Here is a 22,682-nt window from a genome sequence, read left to right as displayed (position 1 = left end):
GTGAGTTTCTAGGTCAGATAAATTGAATGAGTCACTGCTAATGTGGCACGCAGTTCTAAGTACAGAGGCAGAAATGGTGCTGAAGTACTGTTTTTGTTTATGAAAATTGTTTTATTGTATTATGAAATTGTAAGACAGCATAGAAACTTCCTTCACCAGATTCAAAATGCATCACAGTTTGATAATCTGAAAGATATCATCTAAATTTAATGATTTCTGATGGATATTTCTGCTCTTTAAGGATCACACTGTTTCTATTTGCCTCTTCCCATTATTGTCATCTGCCCACGATTGCATTAGGTACCAAGTCAATATGTAATTCAAAGAGTCTAGTTTAAGAATCCCTGTAAAGGACTTTGATGGGATCAAAGGGATCCCTAAGGGATCACAGATGAGATTTTGATAACAGACTCAAAGGTTTTAAGATACAGCGACCTAGACTCCCCAAATGCTTGCATAGATCAGATATTGCAACCAATGTTGGAATCCAAACAGATCAAATAAAATTCACACGTACACATTTTATAGAGCTACATCTGCGAGCTTTGGAGCTAACTCTGAAGCCTGATAAATATACTGCAGTTTTAATATTTAGTTGTTTGTTAGATGTTACTCATTTAAGAAGAAAGGATAATATCTGGCATTACCTCCTGCAGTGCTAGTATTTGCCAAAGATATTCAGACTACTTGCTGTAGTACTGTGCTGGGGAAATGCTATGTACAACAAGTTCAAACTTCTGTAGGCTCTTGCTTATGCACTAAGTTGAGTTTTTTGTTTGTTGTTTTTTTTTTCCCCAGCACTGAGTAGTTAGGATGCTTAAAAACACTGACTGCAGTGTACCACTGCAATGGAGAACCTTTTTAACTGCCACAGCAGAATTTTGAACAATCAAGCAGTAGATGATTTTATCACATTAAATATTTGATTAGTGGCTCACCAACACTTCATTAAAACATCAGTGTGAGGCCTATGACAAACAGCATTTGTGCTACGACGTTCTGTAGCCTGGTGCTGTATGACAAGCACTGCTTATATATTTATGCATGTAATCCTATTCTTGCTTTGAACCTTAAATTATCTCCCATACAGAGTAGCAGTCTCTGATTTAGCCAAAATGCATTTAGTTGCATCATAGTAACACTGTTTAGATACACATGTGAAAATTGGAACATAGTTCTCCCCTCCTAAGGTCAGCATTTGTTCAATTTATTTTTTTAATTAGACAACCTACGTTTTCAGGTGGTATCATCCCCTCACTTTCCTCACATTTGATCTATCAACATACTTCGGAGCATTGCCAGTGTAAAGGGAACATCTGAGAGACTGCAGTATTATCAGATCCCCAAGTCCTAGCGTGCAATTGGTTTCTTAATACATTAATGAAGCAATAAATTCTGGAAATCTGTAGCGTGGATCTTACCAGCAGCATCTGTTGCTGTATGTGCACAGACATCATCTTAGCCTGACAGTTTGCACCTATACTGCTTCCTTAAAAGTACTCCTTAAGAGTAGCAGCTTTAGAAAGATTACACATTTAAAGAAGATGTGAGAAATGAGAATCTTACACAGCTGTGGAAGTTGGAAGGCTTGGCTATATCCTTTTTTTAGATAGTTCCTTATTTTCCTTAAGTAGCCCCCAAGGCATTGTTTTCTTTTGAAGAAAGCTTGAATGCCATTCCTCTGACAATTTTTTTTAACTATTTTCAGAACACTATTTTATTCAGATAGTCAGAGGGCAGAACGTGAGCCTCTGCTTTTAAACAGATGACAGCCATCTCTGACAGAAGCTTAGATAAACATTTTTTTCTTCTTTTAAACTACACCTTTATTTTGCTTAGTAATTAACATTTGTAGATAAACCAGTTTGCCTGCATTGTCTTAAAGCTCAGGCTTAATTTGTATCAAAAGAAGGTGTTGTACAAGAGGGCCTCAGAACTACTGCTGTGCTTGTATTGTTCGTTCTTGTTACTGAGTTTCATCACTGGTTCACTGTCTCATTTAACTACTTCTCCTCCCCATCCCCTTTTTACTATCTCTTCCTCAGTGTTCTACAGAAGACATTGCAGATAAACTTGGCGTGGATATTTCTGCAACAAATGCAGTGCGCATAGCAAACCCCAAAACTGCAGAATTTCAGGTGAGGTAACTTAGTTCTGATCAAATTTGTCGTACAATTTATGTATAAAGAGGAAAGAAATAAGGTAATACAAACTAAAATTTATAAACTATAAAGCTACTTTTTACTGCAGTAAAAAGAGTGTATGTTTACATGCTACATTAGCTGTCATTTTCTGTTACTCATTAACTGAGGAAGACCTTATTTGGTGTGAAATGCTATTTGCTTTTCAAGGAAGCGAAGTCCTATGTTCAGTATGGTGGCATCTGGCAAAACTGAGCTGTCTTATTACAGAAAATTCCTCCTAAGTTTTTGATCAGCACCTGCATTTAGAAAAGCTAGTTAGTAAAAATGGAGTTATTGGTCTGGGCAGTTTTTAAACATCAAGCACTGGATGGAAAAGATGTTTTGAAAAAATATTAACTATTATTGCTTTTTTTTTTTTAATACTGGAAATCTATATATATTTTCCTTCTAGAGCTCGTAAGTTTCTGTTTTGTTTGTGGGTTGATTTTTTTTTTAGTGGAACGTAATTTGGGGATAGCTTCATGTATTTTCTGTTCACTACAACAACTGAACAGTGATTTAAGACACTGTTGTATGGTATTGAGACTATTACTCCGTTTATATGTATCATTCAGCATGGTAATTACAACTCACCAACATAGAATGTACCACAAACATAAACTATACTGAGCATAAACAAAATCAGAAAAGCATCATCCCCACTAGCCCAGTACAGTGGCACATTCCTGTTCCTCAGAGAGCACAGGCCTTTGCTGTAGGGGCACTGCTAGATAGTTATACCATTGGTTGAATATTCCTTGTGGCAAAATAGCCTCCATCTTTTGAAGTCTATAGGCCTCTGTGCAGATTGGGAAGAATTACTCTCTGTGACGCCCTATGCAGTTTCAGCTTTAAATGTTAACTGTAGTGGGATTCCTCGAATGGCTTTTTCCCATCCCCCCAGGATAGCTCTGCCATCACAACAAGGACTAGGTGATGCCATGGGCCCTATTCCTGACTGTGCACTTTGAGGTCTTCATCAGGTAGTTAAGAAGAGAGGAACAAATAGGAAGTTATATGGCTGAGTACATGATAACTTCTCACCAGCAGTTGAGAAGTATTCAGTCACTTCCAAGTTTCACAGTAGTTTTAGCAAGACTGCCACTCTGGGAAAAAAAAAAAGGGTGGCCTTCTATGCTCTCTGTTCAAGTACCTCCTCAGAATAAGGACTGTGACTTTAAAACAGCGATATGCCTCCTGCCTAGTACTTTGCATATGTTGTTTACATATTTCAGGTCCTCCACAGCTGCAATATGAGTATATTCATCTTCCTTATGTTCTGCCTGTGTCGCTGTTTACTATTAGGAGGTATCAAGATAATATTTCAAATAGCATTTAATATTTCCAAAATAAAACTTAGTATTTACCTTCTGCATCAACAGGATTCAATTGTAATTTGTTTGTTTTTTCATTCATTCTTTGTGTAGGGCTTTTTTTCCCCTGTACTGAAGGTCTGGGATCTGAGATGTTATCTGCTCTTAAGCTTGTATATACTCTTTCAGACTGCCATAAAAAGAACATGCAAAAAATATACCTTATGAGGTTTAATAATTCTAAAACAAAGACATTCAAGCATAAGAGGTTAGCACAGTATTTGCACCTCGTTACTTCTGAATTCTTGTTAGAAACGAGCAAACCAAAACAGTAAAAGAAATGGACCATTAGCTGTTTGGGAAGGTATTTCACTTGCAGCATCCGGGTTTGTCCTGCAGGTGGCACGTACCACCCTCCTTCCTGGTCTGCTGAAAACTGTAGCTGCTAACCGGAAGATGCCCTTGCCTTTGAAACTCTTTGAGATATCTGACATTGTAGTAAAAGATCCTACTAAAGGTAAGAGAATGGTTCCTCAGAGTTTGTAACTTAAGATGTTATTAAGAATTTCCTCTTTGAAAGGGATTGTAGATCCAGATTAATTTCAGAAATTGAATAACTAGTTAAAGGCTACAGCTGTGCAAGTTCAGGAAAAAATAGGCATTTCTGTTAGAATCAGACAAGATGAAAATAGAAAATAGCCTTTTAAGGAAGCAAGTGGAAGGACCTTGAGAACTGCAGTGCAGTGGGCATGATGTGAGCCTCAGGTATGTTCAAGATGGAAGTGGTGGGTACGTCTGCACCCCCTGACTCATGTAACAGCTGAAGGAAAAGATCTGAGCTTTATTTGCCATTATCTGTTACAGTTCCAAGTGTTTATAGCTGCACTACACCTTCACATTAACTTGTTTATCTGGAAAATACATTAAAAATGATTTTTTAAAGAAAGAAATGTACTAATTCATTTCTTCTTATAGGGTATATTAGTGGAAAAAAATGCGCAGCTGAAGCTTATGGGAGTATGTGCTTATATCACAAGTTACAACTCTGGATTAAGTTTTGCTTCTTGGTGGAAAAGGCTGGCATGACTTTTAAGTTCAGCAGCAAGAGTGGGTTTTTTTTGTTTCCTTATCTAGTTTCAGATCTTAATGGTTGTGTTTAAGGTATTTGGGATCTGCAAAACAAAGGTTTTTATAAGACATAAACAAAATGGCAATTGAATTGCTTTGGTGATGAATATAATTTGTAGATTACTATTTTAAAGGAGAAAAAGCAGCCCTGCCAAGCAGTTTTAGCAGAGCACGTTGATTTCTTTATTTATTGTAAAATCAAATGCAAGCAATGTGGTGGTGCAACTCTTTCCTTGCTGAGCATAGGGTTAGCTACAGTGCAAAAGCTTGGTACAGATGGCAGAATAGTATTAGCAATCTTCAGAACCAAGAGCGGGATACTTATCTCGGAATAAGGAACACATTTATCCTGGCTTTATAAAATCTGCAAGTTAAATTGATTACTTTTGTGTATGTTAATCATAGATGTTGAAAGTTTCATTTATCCAGGTAGCTGCTTCACAGCTTTCTGGAGGCTGATTTTGTAGTGTACTTCATTTTGATGGGAATCATTGCAGCAGATGAAACTCTTTCTGCAGCAGCTTTGCAGCCCAGGCTCTTGGGCAGCCCTCTCGCAGGTTAAGTGCCTGCAGACTGTGACCAATGTCTGAAATTATTTTTAGTGTTGTGTGGAGAATAACCGCTGTGTTTCTCAAGCCCACTTCTAAAATTAAGCTTGGATCATAAATGGTTTGAAAGGGAAGGAGAGAAAGAAATAATGGATAATTGTAAACACTGGAAAATGTGGGATTGCCCTCTCACATATGGAACGAGATTTCCTGAAGAAGGTTTATGTCATCAGACTGACTAATTTAATTTTATTATCTCACAGTTTTGGCATGCAGAATTTCCAATTAATAATGTAAGAAGCATGAGTCAAAAGAGTACTGACGTTAACTATATTCGAAACGGCATCTTGCGGTCATTCATGTGTGAACAAACCTAGCTTTTAGACACACTGTTTTTCAATAAAATACCTGCTTACACAGAACTTATGCTTACTAAGGTGAACAGAAAGTATTTCTCTTCAGTCGTATCTGGCAGAAAGGCTTGACATATTAAATTGGCAAAATGTGTGCTAGAGTTGATGTTGCTAAATGGAACCAAACATGAGCAGAAACGTTTCTTAAGGCAAGAGAAATGTGCTGATTTTGAGTAAGTTACACAGCATTTATGAAGTTGTAACTCTAGATAATCACCTCTAAAAAAGCAGTTGCACCAGTTCAGTATGTCAATCATCACCTTGTACCACTACACCTAACCTAGAATACCCTTCTCTCTCCTACCACAAGAGAAATGTATCCATAAAAAAAAATCACCTCTGACTGGTGACTTGTAGAATCTAGCAAGCTCATGGCAGTATACATGGCTGATGCTTATTTCAGAGCAGTTTTCCTGTCTCAGTCTGGGAGTGTTAATTACACACAGAAAATACATGTACCATAGCCTCACAAAAATCCAAGTTCAAATGAACAGGTGCCTCCTTCCAGATCAACGTATTTTCCCAAAGCATCCCTGATTTGGAAGAGCATACAGCACAGCTCTGCTTTCCTCTATTGCCTTCTGGCTCACACACTCCTGACCAGCTGCCCATCCTTCGGGTTGTTTTTCAGTAGGATCTCCAGGAAGTGCTTTGAAGTCTCAGAAATATATATATGTAATTTAGGTTGACATTCTTGGCAGGCTGATTCAAGAAAAAAAAAAACTGCTTCATGCCGTGACACAAGAGATCTCTTAAGTCAGTTATAAAGAGCTGAAGCATTTCTAACAGCCGCCAGCTTTTGCACACTGTTCTTAATGCTTCTCCTGTTTGTAGTGAATGCAATTCTTGTGCCACAGCATAACTGTAAAGAAACAAGTTCTGTAATGCAGCATTTTGAAACGCTTCAAAATACATGGTTTCCTTCACTGAAAATCTTAACAGTTGACTTGAAATCAGGAGGTATAAGATTTGTTAGAAACATGATGATTTAGTTAGGAATAGTGATCTGAAGACCACTGACTGAATAGTAATGAAATAAAATGCAGAGAGTTGCACAAATCCTGCTAGCATAGTAAGAGAGAAAAAGGAACTCATCCTACTGAACGCTTAGCACAGGAAGCTTGTTTTCCTAGCAACAGATAAAGTCTTGTGGAAAAGGGAGAACATTTTCCTCTTTCCTGCTGCACAGCACAACGTGAAAATAGATTAGCCACTATTCATGACTGCGTATTACTGTCTGACATCTTATTTTAGTTGGGAAACTGAGACATAGTAATAGAACTTGGCGGCCAGGGTGCTCAGAGAGCAGAAATCAGACGTTGCATTTATTGATATTTTCTCTGTACCCTTTAATAAAAAAAATGCTATAAGAAGAGTAAGTCTTCAGAACTGAATTCTCCATTGTTTAATACTTCAAATTATCTTTGTGATACTAAAAGATTACTGCCACAGTAAGTTCAGCAGAAGAACTGATGACTTGTGGCTGTATTGCCAAGCTGCTGCTCTAGGAGTTCTGAATGACTTTGGGCTCAAAAAGGCTTCTCTTAGCTTTTCCATAGGCTCAAGCTCCACTATTTCTTGTTCCTTTTAGATCCTTGTCTGTCTAGCCTCTTGGTAAGCATTTTCCTGTTCGCTTATAGATTTCTGTTATTAAGTGGTCAGTTGGACCAAATAAGCAAGATAGAGATTTCTTACATGGTTGATATTAGCAGTTTAGGAAGCATGCAGTGAACACCTGAGTTTCTGCTTGTGATTAAGCTCAAAGATCAGCTATGGTGGATCAGACCTGAGGCTCACTTACCCCAATATCCTGTCTGTAACAATAGCTAGGAGCGTTTGTCAAGGAGAAAGCACAAAATTAGATAAGTATATATAATACTTCCTGTTCTCCAGTCATTTATACATACTGATTCAGACATGATTCTTTGAATTCAGTAGCACATAATAGATTTCTTCCTATGAACATTCACTGCTTGACTAGGTGATGTCTGAAAATACCTACTCCCTTTGTTTGAAGCTTGGCCCCTGCTGGTTTTAACATCCACTAATACTCCCACTGAGTGCAGCAGTGAACAATTAATCCCACTGGAATAGAACTGTCTCAAGGCCCAAGGTACAGACATACCCCTGGTGCTCACATCCAGAGCTGCCTGTCAGTGCAGCTCAGACTGTGGGTGCAACTGTAACTGTTGCAGATCACTAACCACATGGGGTTCCCAAATCACAGTATGGGTAGCATGCAGCACAGCACCTTTTCTTCTGGGAACACTAAGTCCAGCTGAGATGCTTTGTGACCATTAGTCCTGACCAATGCCCACTCTGCACACAGTTTGACTCCATAATGAGCATCATTCACCCTGGAATATGCTGTGTTTCATCTGTATTTCCTTTGGCTCATTTCTAGGTAAGAAATAGAAAAGCCCTACTCATGTTAATTGGTGCAGCCCTGCCTCAACTTGTGGACCAGATGGAGGTGTTTTTACTCCTTTATTCCTTCACTTCCAAATAAATTCTTATTCTTTCCCCCATCAAGCATTACGAGTAGACAGAAATCTGAAGGAGTTAAAAAAAACTGTAATTCAAGGGAGTACAATTGTTGTTAGTTAAATACATTCATTCCCTATACCTAACCACCATTAAGCGAAAGAGATGAGAACGTCTGTCTAGATATGAGCAAGTCCACAGATCCCAGGGGACTTTCAGGGATGGGAAGAAATCTGTGCATAAAAAAAATCTAGTTTACTTTCTACACTGCCTGAATATTGCAAAATAGTGCAGTACAAAAGGAGATCAGCTGATGACGTGCTGTCCATGCTATATGCATATAAGCTGTACTTTTGACTACCTTTATACAGAAGGTGGTTTCAAGGCTTATGAAATTCCAGAGAAAAAAAGATAATCACCAAGAGTTCTTCCTCTGGCTTAAGAAAGTTTTACCCTCATATACGCCCAGTAACTGAACACTTGCAGTTCAGCTTTGAGAAGGTAAAGACCGGAAGAGAATACATTATTTCACTAAATTATTACTTTTTTAAATTTTACCACAGCTGAACTGACAGCTGTGACCATCAGCTTGTTATTCCATTCCTAGATTGTTCCCCTCTAAAAGTGAAAACCTTGAAATCTGCAACAAGTAAAGCTAAGTAGGCTACAGTAGTTCAAGAGAATATATAGCAATGGTACAGGGTGAAGGTACAAGTGTAACAAAGTACAGCTACAAGGTAGTTTTGAAGGTATAACAAGTAACATCTCTATTAAGTGAAATAAGATTTACAGCAGGGAGAAGGCAGCATGTTGAGTACGGAAGCTGTTCAAAGGGGGACAGGCTCGTGTCAGTCTCAGCTTTGTGGGAACCAGCACATTTTTCATAGTCACTTGGTTTCACGGATGTCCAAGATGATCATGAAAACAGTTGTGATTTGGAAACTTGTGTAAATTTAGAACTTCTCGTAGATTAATATTAGCCATCTCACGTTGTGGGCCAGTCATTTTACATGAGTTGTTATTCTGCAATTGAATTTTATCAGTATCTAGTTTTCCAACCAGTACCACACTTTCCTGACACTTACTGAGTATTTTCATTTTGGCTAGTGTGTTTTTAATCTCTTTAGCACTTAGCTATATGCTTGGTACTCATCATTGTCTAGATTTTCTTATATTTAACAACCCTATTTGCTGCACAAGACATAAGGTACCTTGAGTCTCCATTAGTGATTGTTTGACTTAGTGGGTTAAGGAAATCGCATCATTTCCTCAAATTACAGTAGGTGCAGCAGAGGCCATTTTGCACACTTCTTTCAGCTACAAGTATCCCCTGTGTAATAGGGAAAAAAAATGCTGCAAAGGGCAAGGCTGAAGGCATGGTGAACTCTGCCAGATAACATAATTACTTCCTTCCTTTTCAGATGTGGGTGCAAGAAACTACAGGCATTTGTGTGCACTTTATTACAACAAGAGCCCTGGGTTTGAGATCATCCATGGTTTGCTGGACAGGGTCATGCAACTTCTGGAAGTACCACCAAACGAAGAGAATGGGTATACAATCAAGGCAACTGAAGGTAAGGAAGACACAGGTACAGTGTACTGCAGAGGTTGTTTTGGAGCTCAGATGTTCCCCTACAATCTGAGGTGAACTTTCTGTTGTTGCTAGCAGTATGCAGAATGAATACCGTTATTATGCACACTGCCACACCACAGTGTAATTTTGAAAAGGCATTAACTGCATTCACTGATAGCAAAACAGGATTGGTGTCTGATTTATTCTTACTATGAGCAATGAGTTGAGAGCTTTCTAAAGAAACTCATAGTAAATTGTAAGCTATGAGCTTGATAGGCTGTTTACAATGAATTAACCAAATTATTAGGCAAGTAGGAATTCACAAAATGGATGAGCACCCACTGCATTCTCTTCACTTAACAGCAATTGGAAAAGACAACTTCTTACACCTGCTCTTAGTTTATAGCTTTATCTGTATCATTTATTTCTAAATGCCTCTTATTTGTATATTCATATGAAACTATACACTTCATCTATCTTTTATTTAGTGACCTGCTGTCTTTGAGACTGAGCCTTTCAGACTGCTCTTGCAAGCAGTTGTATAACAGACTTCTTCATCCTCCATACGGGGTCAGCTGCACATGAATTAAAGATAACATCCTTAAGTAAAAAGCCTCCTGTGTATGTGCATTTGTATGCAAGAGATAAAGGAAGCAGACTGACTTTATTGTAGGAGCTGTGCAATTGATGCAGGAGAACAAGCAACAGCAATTAATCTATTCATTTAACTTAAACAACTGCATAGTAATTATGCTACAGGAGAGCAAGACCATAGAAATTGTGACTGCAATTTACTTAACTGTGCGTTGGTGCTCAGAGGTATGAAATAATGACGTAAATAGGCTCAGCTTGAAGAAATGCTTCCATTCTGTACTTACTGAAACCAATGGCACCAGCATAAGATCCCCAACAGCCAGACATAACACTTCAACCAAGTGGTGTCCTAACCCATTTTTTAGGCACACTTTTGTCATATAGTAACAATGCTTTTCCCTGGCTCTGCCTCTCCCCTCCCATTTTTTTCCACGAAGTAGTTTGCTTAGTATTAGTTAGGCAGACATTCAAAGGGTGTTCTAATTAATATTGTTAATATGATTCCTGGGTCAACCAGAGGGCTGTTTAAAGACTTGTAGCTTTTGTTCTAATTGTACACAATACAGAACAGGTAACAGCAAAGCCTACTGAGGAGGATTTAAAAGAAATCAAGGAGCTGAGTACTTTGACTGCCACATCAATGGCACCTAACCTAACTGTTATGTTCCTTCTTGTTTTTGAATAGGCATACGAAGTTAGCTTTAGAAAAGTATTAGGAAATGTTTTGTGGTCTGTACTGTAGCATTTCATTAACAAATGCCTGTCTGAGGAACTGGAATGAGAGGATCAACAAATAATCCTAATACAGTGAAGCTGTTACTTCTAGATTCTAGTGTTGTTATTCTTGATGCTGTGGATTTGCAATACCCATAAGAAAAAAAACCCTGCATTGCCGTGGCATTACTCTACAGTGTATGCAGCATGAAGGATGGGTAATGGCTTGCCCTATGCACTATAGGGCAAGCAGTTTGTGGCTCTGCTATAGAGCAAGAATAGTGCCTGCTGCTTTGTTTCAGCAGTGATTCAGAAACTCTCCAGGGATGACATGTAGATCCCTTGCAGTTCTCCTGACATTGGAATTTAACCTCAATAACAATGCAGATGGCTGATACTCTTAGTGCCAAGTGAATGCAGCGCCACTGCACCAACTTATTTAAAAGATCCTGACTGCAGAGATAACTCAGTCAAAGTAGCCCAGAGAGGTTTGTTTGGTTTTGTTTTTAACCTGCAGATTGCAAAGCAAGTTAAGCACACATGAGAGAAAATGTCAGCAGATGATGGAGTAAGGTCAATTGCTGAGTGAAAGAAGGATATCCTACAATGTCTTAAGAGCCTGCAGCATCCTGAAATAATTCAGGAAAGAGTAGTGCTAGCTACTGCAGAGGTTTTAAACCAGGACATTACATGTGGCACAGCTGTTTCAATGCATCTTTATGGATTTTTTTTTATTGCCTGTGCCAAATTAAAATTTGTATGCTGAGAAATGGATTAATCCTACAAGACTGATACTGACTGAGTAGTACTGACTCCAGATACTACTTCCGTATGCAGTCTTCAGCAGAACTTGAGGCTAGTATTGAACACAAGATGAAGGCAGGGCTTCAGACTGTTCTTTATTCCTGGTGTAACTGCTTAAAATGGCTCTAGTAATTACTGGAAAAACAGTGCTGGGAAAAACCTTATTTTATATGAGCAACACAGAATAATTAGAGGAGATGTATTGGGCACATATATGCCTCCTTCCCAAATTCATTTTGGAAAGTGAAACACCCCTGCTATATTCTTCTTTGGTCCATATGTGCAAATCATAGTTACTTAAGCTCCTTCTGTTCGACCAACACCTAAGTGCCCTGTGATTTGACCTGAAGGTCAGAGCCTTTCTGCCTTCATAGCAACACCTGTGAAAAAGTGCAGATGCTAGAAAATATGGGTGAAATTGTGATGTTCCCCTGGCCTCAGTTTGGTGTAATCTGAGCCAGGTAATAAGTGGAGAAAAGATGTTTAAAGCAGCCTTAAGGAAGGGAGGGTTCTAAGCGGCTGAATTCAATTTCAACATATGTACATCTTGCACTCAGTGCTTTTCAGTTTCTTTGAGTTACTGAGGAAACTTTTTTCCTTTGTCACCATCTATAGAAGATTATGAAGTTTTTAAGACAGCATTCTGAAATGCTACCCGTTGTTTTAAAACACACAGGATGGATTTTCTGAATTCTGTGATCACTGACCTAGAAAAGATTTTGGTTTTTGTTTTAGAACAGCCTAGGCATCTGTAATTGAACAGACTGAGTAGAATTACTTCTTATCTCTTCACATTTTCCTGTGCTCCACAATACAATCTCAATTCTATACATAAAATTTATGGATCAGTCTGTTTAATTAATAAAAACATGAGTAGAAAGAGTCAATGAATTTAATGGAATTAGTTCTTCTCCATTTGGTTTCACTTCCTTTGAAATGAAAATTAGTGCCATTCTGATAAATACACTGAAAGTTTCTCTTAATTTCAGGCTTTTATCTCTGCAGAAGCAGGTGAGTTTTCTGCAACATTCTGGTAACCCTATATCCTAGATGACATTTTCCTTCCAGAAGTCAGGACCACGATCAGAAAAGGTGTTCCTCACAGGATTTAGGTCCACAGTAAAGTTTTACTTAAGCTAAAAAAAGTAGTTTGTGCATTTTAAGTACTGATGGTAGATTGTCTTGCACAATACTTAAAGGTGTGGTATAAGGCATAAAGCGTAATGAATCTCTCTCACATTATAAATAAGTGATGATTATTCTAAACACAAAGGAAAAAGCCCTATTTTCACAGTACCTCCTGAGAGTCTCCTGTACCTTCAAATGTAAATGAATTGAACACAACGTATTTGAAAACAGAGAATACCACCCATGCTTTATGAGAGTGAAGCAACTTGATATGTTCATAGAATATTATTAATGCTACTTGTTCACATGTAAGCAAACAGTTCCTGGACAGCATGGGCTTACAGCACCAGCTCCTTTATTTCTTGTGAATTTCAGCTCAAGCTTGGGATTTATTTATCTTTTTAGATAAATCTGCATGCCATTCATTCTGTTAGGGTAGCCAGCAGCTTAATAAGGCTGGGAAGTCAGCCAGTTTGCATTCACCATAAATGTCTGCTTAATAAATGCATACTTGGATGCCTACTAAGTCTTGCTTCCTTTAGTAATAGACAGTTGTCTTCAAAAAAATTGCTCCCCTTTATTTTTACAGCCCTTAATTAAATGAAAGGTGTGGTAAAGTGTAGAAAATTTTAATTCCACAGTAAATCATAGTAATAACTTCTCATTTAATGAGGTTTAGCTGTGAAATTAGAGGTGTAATAGTTATCTCCATAACTAAGAACATCAATTTGCTTTTAAAGTAATAATTATGCAACAGTTCAGAGTCTAAATCTCCATTTAAAGTTAATCTCAATTCACAAGACAAAAGCAGGAAAGTCTGGGACTAATTCTGAGCTGCATATGTAGCATTGAGCTCCTGCATCTCAATCTGGTGGTCACTTTGAATTGGGAGATTGTACCATACACAGAGGTTTAGTACCCGTGCTGAACTTAACATTATTAATACCTGTTCTGGTTTTATTAATTCAAGCTTAATTGCACTCAGTAGCAGTCCTGGCTTTTCAGTTTCCTGTCCTGGCAGCTGTTGCATCATTCTCAAGTGTCAGTAATTACATATTTACTCATAGATAAATAAAGGAAACGTGTACATCTTCCTGCAAAGCCTCAAGCATGATTTGTGACACATCAGAAAATATTAGCCAATCCTTCATCCATTTAATGGACAGATAAAAAGTACAGATACCTTATAGGTGCTGTTGTAATTGTATTTATCTACCAAATTTTAGTTTGGAAGACTAGAATCAGATTTGTATGACTACATCTACTTTCCATAAAAATATATCAGCTGCTAATTGACTGTATCCAAGTCCTCTGAATTTCAGATTTGCCAGTTCACAAGTCATGTATTTTCTCAGCCCAGGATCAGTGTCAGATCACTGTTTCTGGTTTTGTAAACCATCCACCTGGAAATACTGGCACCACATGAATATTTTTCTCATACTGCAGGAGTGCCAGTACTGCTTTCAAGCAGAGAGAAAGTGTATTATTGAAACACATCATGGGACAATGAGAGGTTTGGCAGTCCTGGACTTCTGTCTTTTAAACTCTCGTTACCCAGTTGTGTTTCCCCACACATGAAATAAAACATCAAGTAAGAACAAAGAAAAAACTTGTTTCTCCTCACTTAAAAGTATGTTTTCTATGGTATAACAGTGGGAAGAAAAAAAAGTCTACAGAAACTACAAAAATATTTTGGAGAGTGCTGTCTGGTCAGCTTGCAAAGAGATGGATTGTTCTGGTACCATCCTTTTTCCCCTAGTACAAAATAAGAGATTACAGTGCTTTTTTTTTCCCCACTGCATTTTGTTCTGTCAGACTACAGATGCTCCCAGCAGTAGTAACACTTCTCATTTTCTACCAGTCTCCATCAGCTCACAGACCTACCTAAAACATTCACCTTTGTGTTTGAGCTGAAGGTGTCCATTTCTCCTCCCTAATATTTATTCTTTGCTCTTCTGCTGTTCCTGTACTGGAGAGGCCTCTTCAGAGTTGCTTTCTGCCTCTCCCCACTCCTATCAGCAAGGGCAACTATATTTTTTTAAATCGTATACCTTAGCAAGTGTAAGATCAAAATCTTTCTTGCACCAAGAGTTTTTGAAGTCTGGCACAGCTTACATTATATAATACACAATTAGGTCATTTTTACGTTCTCTCCTTAGATTTTGAAATACACAATGATTTGTCACAAACTGTGTTTTCAATGTAGCTGTTGCAAACCCCTCTCCATAAAAGATGATTCATCCAACCTAGTAAGCAGAAATAGCAACAAATTGCATCCCTCCCTTTGCAGCAAGCAGGGGCAGTGCCAGTGATGTCAGCAGTGGCTGCAGCACTCCTTCCCTGCTGTCTGGTGCCTTGCTGTGACAGAGGGGGATGTGTGCTCAGCTGATCTCATTTTTGCTACAACATTAATGCCATTTAACATATCACCAATTACTTGTAGCCCTAGTAGTCACCAAATACATTAAGTTCTGTTTTTAAACTATTTCTAGTTTTATGTATTCCCACTATCATAGGCTTAGGTTTGTTGTTTGGTTGTCTTTTCCTGCGATGGTGGGGTTTTTTTTTTTCCTTGCTTAGTTTGTTCTGGAAGCAGAGGGGTTGTTTTAAGATCCCATTGTGGCCTTTTCCCACATGTGCATCTGCTTTAATAAAGCTAGAGTAATGCTGCTGGCTGACCAGTATAACTGATGTTAAGGACTGCATCAGCCCAAAGCATTGTTGATAACTGAATGCCACATCAAATGTGCAAGTCGTCAGTTGTCACTGGGGTTGTGCTGGCATGTCTTGAAACTTCTACGTCAGTGTGAGTGCAGAACCTTAAGACTGTGCCTGTGTTAGAGGAATTGACTCAACCAAGACTTGAGAAGCCTTGGTTGCTAGCACTTGCAGCGTCACTGAGTACTGAGATTCGTAACTCAATTAAGGACTATTCTGTGGTAGTTCAAGTCATTTGATGAACAGCACGAGATTGGTAGCCATGAAAGCTACATGATAGCATCATAAAATCACCAAGGTTATCAGAGAGCTAGATCTAGTCCAACCATCCACCTACCACCAATACTTCCCCACTAAACCACATTCCTTAGTACAGCATCTGAACATTTCTTGAACACCTCCAGGGCTGGTGATTCAACCTCCTCCACATCTATCTTAGCAAGTGGTATCAGGTCACTAGGAGGGGAGGATGGCTTGATCAGGGGTATGAAATGCATACACATCATGCAATCTAGATGTGATGTGCCCAGTAGAATTGCAGACTGATGGTGCTGGTTCTTGTTCTCTCCCAAAAGCAGAGCTAGAAGCTGAGACCTACTGGCTTACTGTGTAACATAGAATACAGAGTACCCCTACCATGAAGAGTATTGTTTATTGTTTTGTATTTATTTCTAAGGAATATTGATGTGAAAGGTGTATTATTCTTTCAGATATATAAAAAGGGACACAGAAAAGAGTCACAGAACAGAGAAGTTAGCTGTGACACAATATCAGCTGAGGTGTAGAGCTTTCAGATGGGACAAACTTGCATTTCGGATAAACCTGGATTTCAGAACAGAGAAAACTAAAAACAAAGCTTGGCTGTGTAATGATTCACCTAAGGTCTAGCTAAAAGTCAGTGTAGAATTGTTGTTTCTCAGAGCTGCCACACAAATGCTGATTTACTGAGCTTGATTCACAGATATTCATTTCTAGAAAATGATACTAATTCAGTAGAATTCCTTCTAGGTTTTCTGCTTGGCAAATTTTTCCTGTACAGATTATTGAAATAGTCACACTGATACATCAGTACTGTATACATGAAATCCCACTACCTGGATTGATGGCCCAGGATGCCTGGTTTCCTTAGGCCTCCCCCCAAATACTGCCTTCCATTGGGAAAGCTAATACATTAATAATTTGTCACTTGCTTTTATAATGCCTGCAAAATGCAACAACCTACCAGATAAATATTTGCAGCAGGAGAATATTTTGTTTCTACTTCTATCTTTAGATAGATCAGAATAGAGAACATTATCTCAAATACATGTATTACAAGTTTGTATTATTTGAACAGTATCATTGATCCCTAAATAACCTTAAATACAATTCTGTGATAGAATGTATTCTGGACTGAGGCTTCTCCAAAGATAGAGGAGTTATTTTGCCTCATACCCTCCTCAAGGAAGCAGTGCAGCCACTGACCCCAGTTGTGGCATGGAAACAGGATTAATTCACTGACCACTGTGTATTTGTGGGCAATTCCCCATATACCCTAGCCTGCTGTCATTACAGTTAAGTAGGATTTTGAACGTGGAGATGGTTATGATTTTAATCAGAAGTTACAAGCCAGGAAACTGAATGTGATAAACAACCTATTGATCCCAAGTATGTTTTTCTGGACACCAGAGAGTCAAAGAGCCACTGACAGTGCACAATTTAAGAGAGGTATTGGTCTTATCATGCTCCAAAAATCATTCAAGATTTGACCTCTGATTTTTAAGAGGTACCTTAAGTTTGTCCTCGCATGACAAGATGTGATGTTGAGCTAGCTGCAGTTTTAGAGGCCTTTGCATAAGATAAGAGCCCAACTGCACTGCATACATGCACGAGAAAAGGTGACTCCCTTCTAAAAAGGCTGCCTGGCCTGATGCATGCCATGACTTTGTACTTGAGTGCATCTGCTGGAAAAGGGAATTAATAAGAAACATGAAGAACCTGATCCTGAAAAAGAAAAGCCACTGCTACCCTCCAAAACAAATTCCATACAGTGTAGCAAAGGTAAAATACTTCAGCAGATGAGCCAGGGTGAGGTAGTCACCCAGCTGCCTTCTCGCCAAGGGGATGGGGAATTAAGATGAAAGGCTTCATAGGCCACATGAGCTCCTCTCTGTTACCTTCTTAAGCTTCAACTTCCGATGTTCCTTCAAATTACAGGAGCAAACGAGTAGGTTTGAAGGCTTTCACAACCGTAGGCCTCTAATACTGCTTTAATCTATTTCTTTTTGAAAAGTAGGGAGAGTAAAGCACAGAAAAGAAACTGTGCAAGGTGTTTGACAACAAAGAGTGCAGGGAACTCAGAGCGTTTTGAGGGTCAATTAGCCAGAAAATGTGCTAAAGACTACATGCTCTATTGGATTAGTGGCCAAGGAATTACCCCAAAGCAATCAGAGTGCCCCTGCTGCCTGAATACAGAAAGGCAATTACAGATTTTTGAGGACAAGCTACAGAAGCTGTAATTAAAGGTGTTATTTCTACATCACTGAACATTAGAAATTAAATTCTTACTCGCAGCCACGAGAAGTAGTAGCTTTTGTCTTTCTCTTCTGTGTAATATATCAGCATAAACCATGACTGGCTTCGGCATCTCTTCTTCAGGAATGCATATTGTGTTTCACCCCACCCCTTCTGACAACTACCAATTATAACACTGACATATTAAAAGGTGGATTTCCATTGTCAGACCTTCTGACTTCCTCTGACATTGTGCAAGTCTCCATCAGCTAAGACAGTGTGATCCCCAGCTGGATTTCAAGGTGAAGTTTGTGAAGAGCTATTTGTGTGTGAAGAAGATGGAATGATATCAGAAGAGTGATAGATTTGTCATCATTGAAGTGGATAGCCTAGTAAATTGCAGTTTTAAAATGAATTTTGGCTCTCAGGGCACTTGGCACAGGCAACAAGACCTACAGGAGCAGATAGTGACTGCAATCACACCAGCCACAAAGGCAGCCACCTCTTGGCATACTCACTGCTGCCCCTGGATGTCCTCCTTAACCAGCCAAAGCCTATCTCAGGAAGGCCATACTCCTCACAACCCTACAATTATTCACAGCACTGTGTATGCAGCTAGGATAACACATGCTTAATGTTGACTTCCAATCCCTGCCTCATTGAGGCTTAAGAATAGGCTCCAGCTTATGGTCTAGCATATTCCAGACAAAATAACCCTGCCTTTTTTTGCTGACTCCTCATACACATAAAGCAGCATAAGCACTTATCTTCCACACAGCATTGGCTCTCTGAGACTTTATACCTTACTTTGAGAACTGACACAATGGTCCAGCCCACAACACACGCTCATAAACTTCCTCAGAGTCTGAGACACTATTATCACTTCTTTGGGATTACAAGAAACACACAAAGTGAGAAGCATACCTGTTATTTCAGAGCACCCATGGGCTGATGGGCCCTGCTGCAGCTCCAGCTATCCTGCCCAAGGAGGCACCTCCTTCTCACTTCTCTCCCAGTGCTGGTTGGTGCTTCGCTTAAATCAAACCCTCAGCCACACAGTACCCTTCTCCCTCTTTCTGCTTGCATTTGTGCGTGCTTCTTAATCTTCCTTTGTGGGCTCCCCTCTCAACACCTGTTTTTTTGTAATCTGAAATTGGCTCCTAATTGTAGCAGGCTGGCAGAGCTGCGTGGGCCAGCATGGTGCCAGGTGTGAGCCAACCTCCCTCACCTGTGGGGCCATGGGAGAGCTGCTGGGGTAGGGAACCCCCAGGGCCCCATCTGCTGGGTACAGTCCAGAGATTATTCTAGCAAGCAGGAATATACTTTGAGGCACTCCACAGGGCAGCCAATTATCACAATAATAGTTTCATTATTAACCAGAGTTCATAAACTGTCTGTAAAACTATTCCTCAGCTCATGTTTCTCTGGTACAGGAGCCAAGTGTTAGCCAGACAGATGGGAACCGAAAGCTTTTAGCAGGTTCTTCCATTTGTATTTGCTGATTGTCTGACCTCTTCCAGTCACAGAGTAATGTGGGTTGTCCCACGAAGCAGTGAACCCCTCCGGGTTAGCAGGGCTAGAAGTGGAGAGGTGGTCTGAAGGTCCTATTCCATCCTCTTTGTGGAGCTACCGCCTCTGTTTTGTACTTGGACTTCCGTTTGCTTGTTATGTAGTGTGAAGTTATGCTGTAAGCTTATGGTAAGAAGGAGCACATTTTGCCACTGTTGTGCTGCCAGCTGATTCAGCACTTCATCATTGAATGACTTCATCATTCAGCAGTTTCGTAGCTTCCGATACAGTGCAGTGAATTGCCAACGGCTTCCAACATGTATTACAGGTGCAGCAGTTGGTCAGGCAGCGGTGCCCCGTCCTGCCTGTGCTCTGCTGACTGCTGCCTGTGTCCTTGCTTGGGCCTGAAATGGTTTCATGCTATGGGAAATAGCACAGATCTGGGGAACAGCATGCAGCTTAGTGCTCTCCTGACCCCGCTGACCACAAGGTTACACCCAGAGCTGAACTGCCCCTGGGGAACCCGTGGCCCAGTGGCAGATCGCTGGGTGCTACAGGTGAAAGTGTAACAAGGAAAAATGTGTTTAATGGCAGTAAAGATGCAGGGATGATAGCTGGTATTGTGTTAGACCTCATTCAGATGCCTAAAGTTTAAGATCAGTTGAGTCATGAGAAATACCTGGGATGGAAGCGAGGAGATGAAGTAACTCTCCCAAGGCTGCACCGAGCTCAACTCAGACTCTCAGTTTTTTAATTAACCCTGTTGTCAAAGCTTCCATTTATTTGTTTGCTTTCCCCCCCTAATTTTACAGTGGCATGCCAGCATTATTACCATGTGTTCAGTCCTTGCTGTTGTGCCAGGGTAAGCTTACACGGGCGTTGCTGAATGTCTCTGTGCCGCTCACATCCCTGGCACAATACCGGCTTTATTCACAGAGGGGAAAGCCTTTACCACTAACTGCAAGGGTGCTTTATTTTCAGGCTGTGCTTTCACCCACAGTGTGCAGAGCGTGGACGGCATTTGTTTCTTTTCTAAACGCGTTTCGTCAAGTTTTATTTCAGCGCTCGCGCTGCAGCGTGGCGGTGGAAGTGTCTGTTTGGGCAGAGCCACGTGTGGGTGAGAGCTGGGGTCACGTCATCGGCTGTGTGCCCAGCGCTCAGGGCTGAGATCAGAATGGATCGTTTAAAATACACTGGGTCAGAGTGCTTTTAATAACAACCCTTACCTCGCGGTACTGTGCCGGTGCCTGGGGCTGCTGTGTTCCCCTGCTCGTCTGCCTGAATGTGGGAGGACTGCAGACATCCTCTTGGTTCCTCGCAGGGCAGTAGTGGGCAGTGAGGCCATGGCACTGCTGCCCAGAGCAGCTGTGGGTGCCCCATCTCTGGAGGTGCTCAAGGCCGGGCTGGATGGAGCCTTGGGCAGCCTGGGGGCAGGCAGCCCTGGTAGGGGTCAGAAGTGGGTGGGCTTTAAGGTCCCTTCCAACCACAGCCTATGATTCTATGCAATGTTCCTGAGGTTTGAGTTCAATTTTGGCCCTTTGTTAAATTTGGTGCTGCAGGGATGCACCCCAGCTGCAGCATCACAGCCACCTCGTTTCCAGCTGCTGTCTCTTCTCAGAGAAGATGTTTTGTTGGATGTTAGGATGTTGAGAAAAAGACACAGAGTAAGGGGAGAGCACAGTGGAGGTGCTACTCTCTGATGCTGACTAATGTCCTAGTGGAAGTCCAGAAGCAAGCCCGTCTGTCTGCAGGGCACTGCCATAGGAGCACAGTGCAGGGGCTTTCTGCAGGAGGAGCTGCAGGTCCAGCACTGTGCTTCATCCTCTCCCTTCCTCCTTTATTCCATGTGCTCCCTGAGCTCCCTGTGCTGCCTGCAGTGCTGCTGGTGGTGAGCTCTGCGCTGTGCTCCAGCATCCAGTCCTCACCTCCTTCTCAGGGGTACAGTAACTGAAGGAAGGAATAAACAACAGCAAAATACACAAGCTTCATGTTTCAGCTTAAAAGACAGAAGCCATCCCTTCAGGCTTAATGCAAATGCTGTTGAAGCATCCCAGCTCTCTGATCATGCTGGCATAGAAGGAGCAGGGAGGGTTTCTTCCCGTGTGAGGAGTTCCCCAGCTCCAGGTGTACAGTCCATCATTTTCCCCCAGGGAAGGCCACGTGGTACATCCTCATCCTTCAGATGAGGAACACAGTGTGCTTAGTTATGTGCAGGTACTGCCAGCCATCCTACACAGAGCCAGGTGGGAAACATTCAGGTGTTCAGTAGTACCCAAAGCCCAGAAAGCCCATTTTGCTGCCCCTCTGACTTCAATTATCTGTGCTTATTCCTGTTAGAGGAACTCAGCCAAAATAACAGAGTGCAGAAGTTGCCCACGCTTTGGGCTTCACGTTTTATTTTTAACTCCAAGTGTTTCCTCGTTTGCTATCAATCATGGCAGCTGCTAATGCAGAAAGTGAGAGCCTATTCTTAGCATCTCAGCGCGCAGAGCTGCCTAATACTGAGTGCTTTGTTCCCCGTGGTAAATGCCTGTTGACTTCCTTGGCCCAGAGAAATATTGATTTTTCCCTCTCTTCCTTCACAGGCTCCGCTTTCTTCCCTGGGCGCTGCGCTGAGATCTTTGCCAGAGGTCAGAGCGTGGGGAAGCTGGGAGTGCTGCACCCCGACGTCATCACCAAGTTCGAGCTCACCATGCCCTGCTCTGCCCTGGAGATCAACATTGAGCCATTCGTGTGACGACGGGGCCTCACACACAGATGCCCACTCCCGTGTGCTGCACCCTCTGCTCCTCTCTCTCTGTAGGCAACATCCGCTTCTGCTTTTATGTTTCAATAAACTACAAATACAGTCTGGCTCCGTGGGTAGATGTGTTCCTTAGAGCGTAGGATGGAGCAGCAGTGAGTCTGTGCCATCAGTATTTGTGTAGGGGTGAAAAAGCCAAGCTGGGTAACAGCCCAGTGCTCTACAAGGGAAATGTAATGGCAGAGCACGTGATTCGTTTCAAAATCAGAAATGTTCCACAGACGCAGCTTCATACTGTAACTGATTACGGCTGCGTAACAGGAATCTCATTCTTTTC

At 40.8% G+C, this 22,682-nt stretch overlaps 1 protein-coding gene across 1 annotated transcript in view; it reads left to right on the top strand.

Moving 5' to 3' along the window:
* FARSB (phenylalanyl-tRNA synthetase subunit beta) overlaps nt 1–22,455 on the top strand; it is a 32,989-nt gene extending 10,534 nt beyond the window's left edge. The window contains exons 14-17 of the mRNA XM_065748253.1: nt 2,046–2,138; nt 3,896–4,013; nt 9,491–9,643; nt 22,188–22,455. Coding sequence (XP_065604325.1) covers nt 2,046–2,138; nt 3,896–4,013; nt 9,491–9,643; nt 22,188–22,339 — 516 coding nt within the window. The 3' untranslated portion in view covers nt 22,340–22,455. The remainder of the gene's footprint in view (nt 1–2,045; nt 2,139–3,895; nt 4,014–9,490; nt 9,644–22,187) is intronic.
* The last annotated feature ends 227 nt before the right edge of the window (nt 22,456–22,682 follow it).

Source organism: Cyrtonyx montezumae, unplaced genomic scaffold (genome assembly GCF_038088225.1).
Source record: "Cyrtonyx montezumae isolate F1298 unplaced genomic scaffold, pur_monq_1.0 scaffold_5, whole genome shotgun sequence".
NCBI lineage: Eukaryota > Metazoa > Chordata > Aves > Galliformes > Odontophoridae > Cyrtonyx > Cyrtonyx montezumae.
The sequence above is the reverse complement of the archived record's forward strand: the minus strand, read 5'-3'. Positions and strand labels throughout refer to the sequence as shown.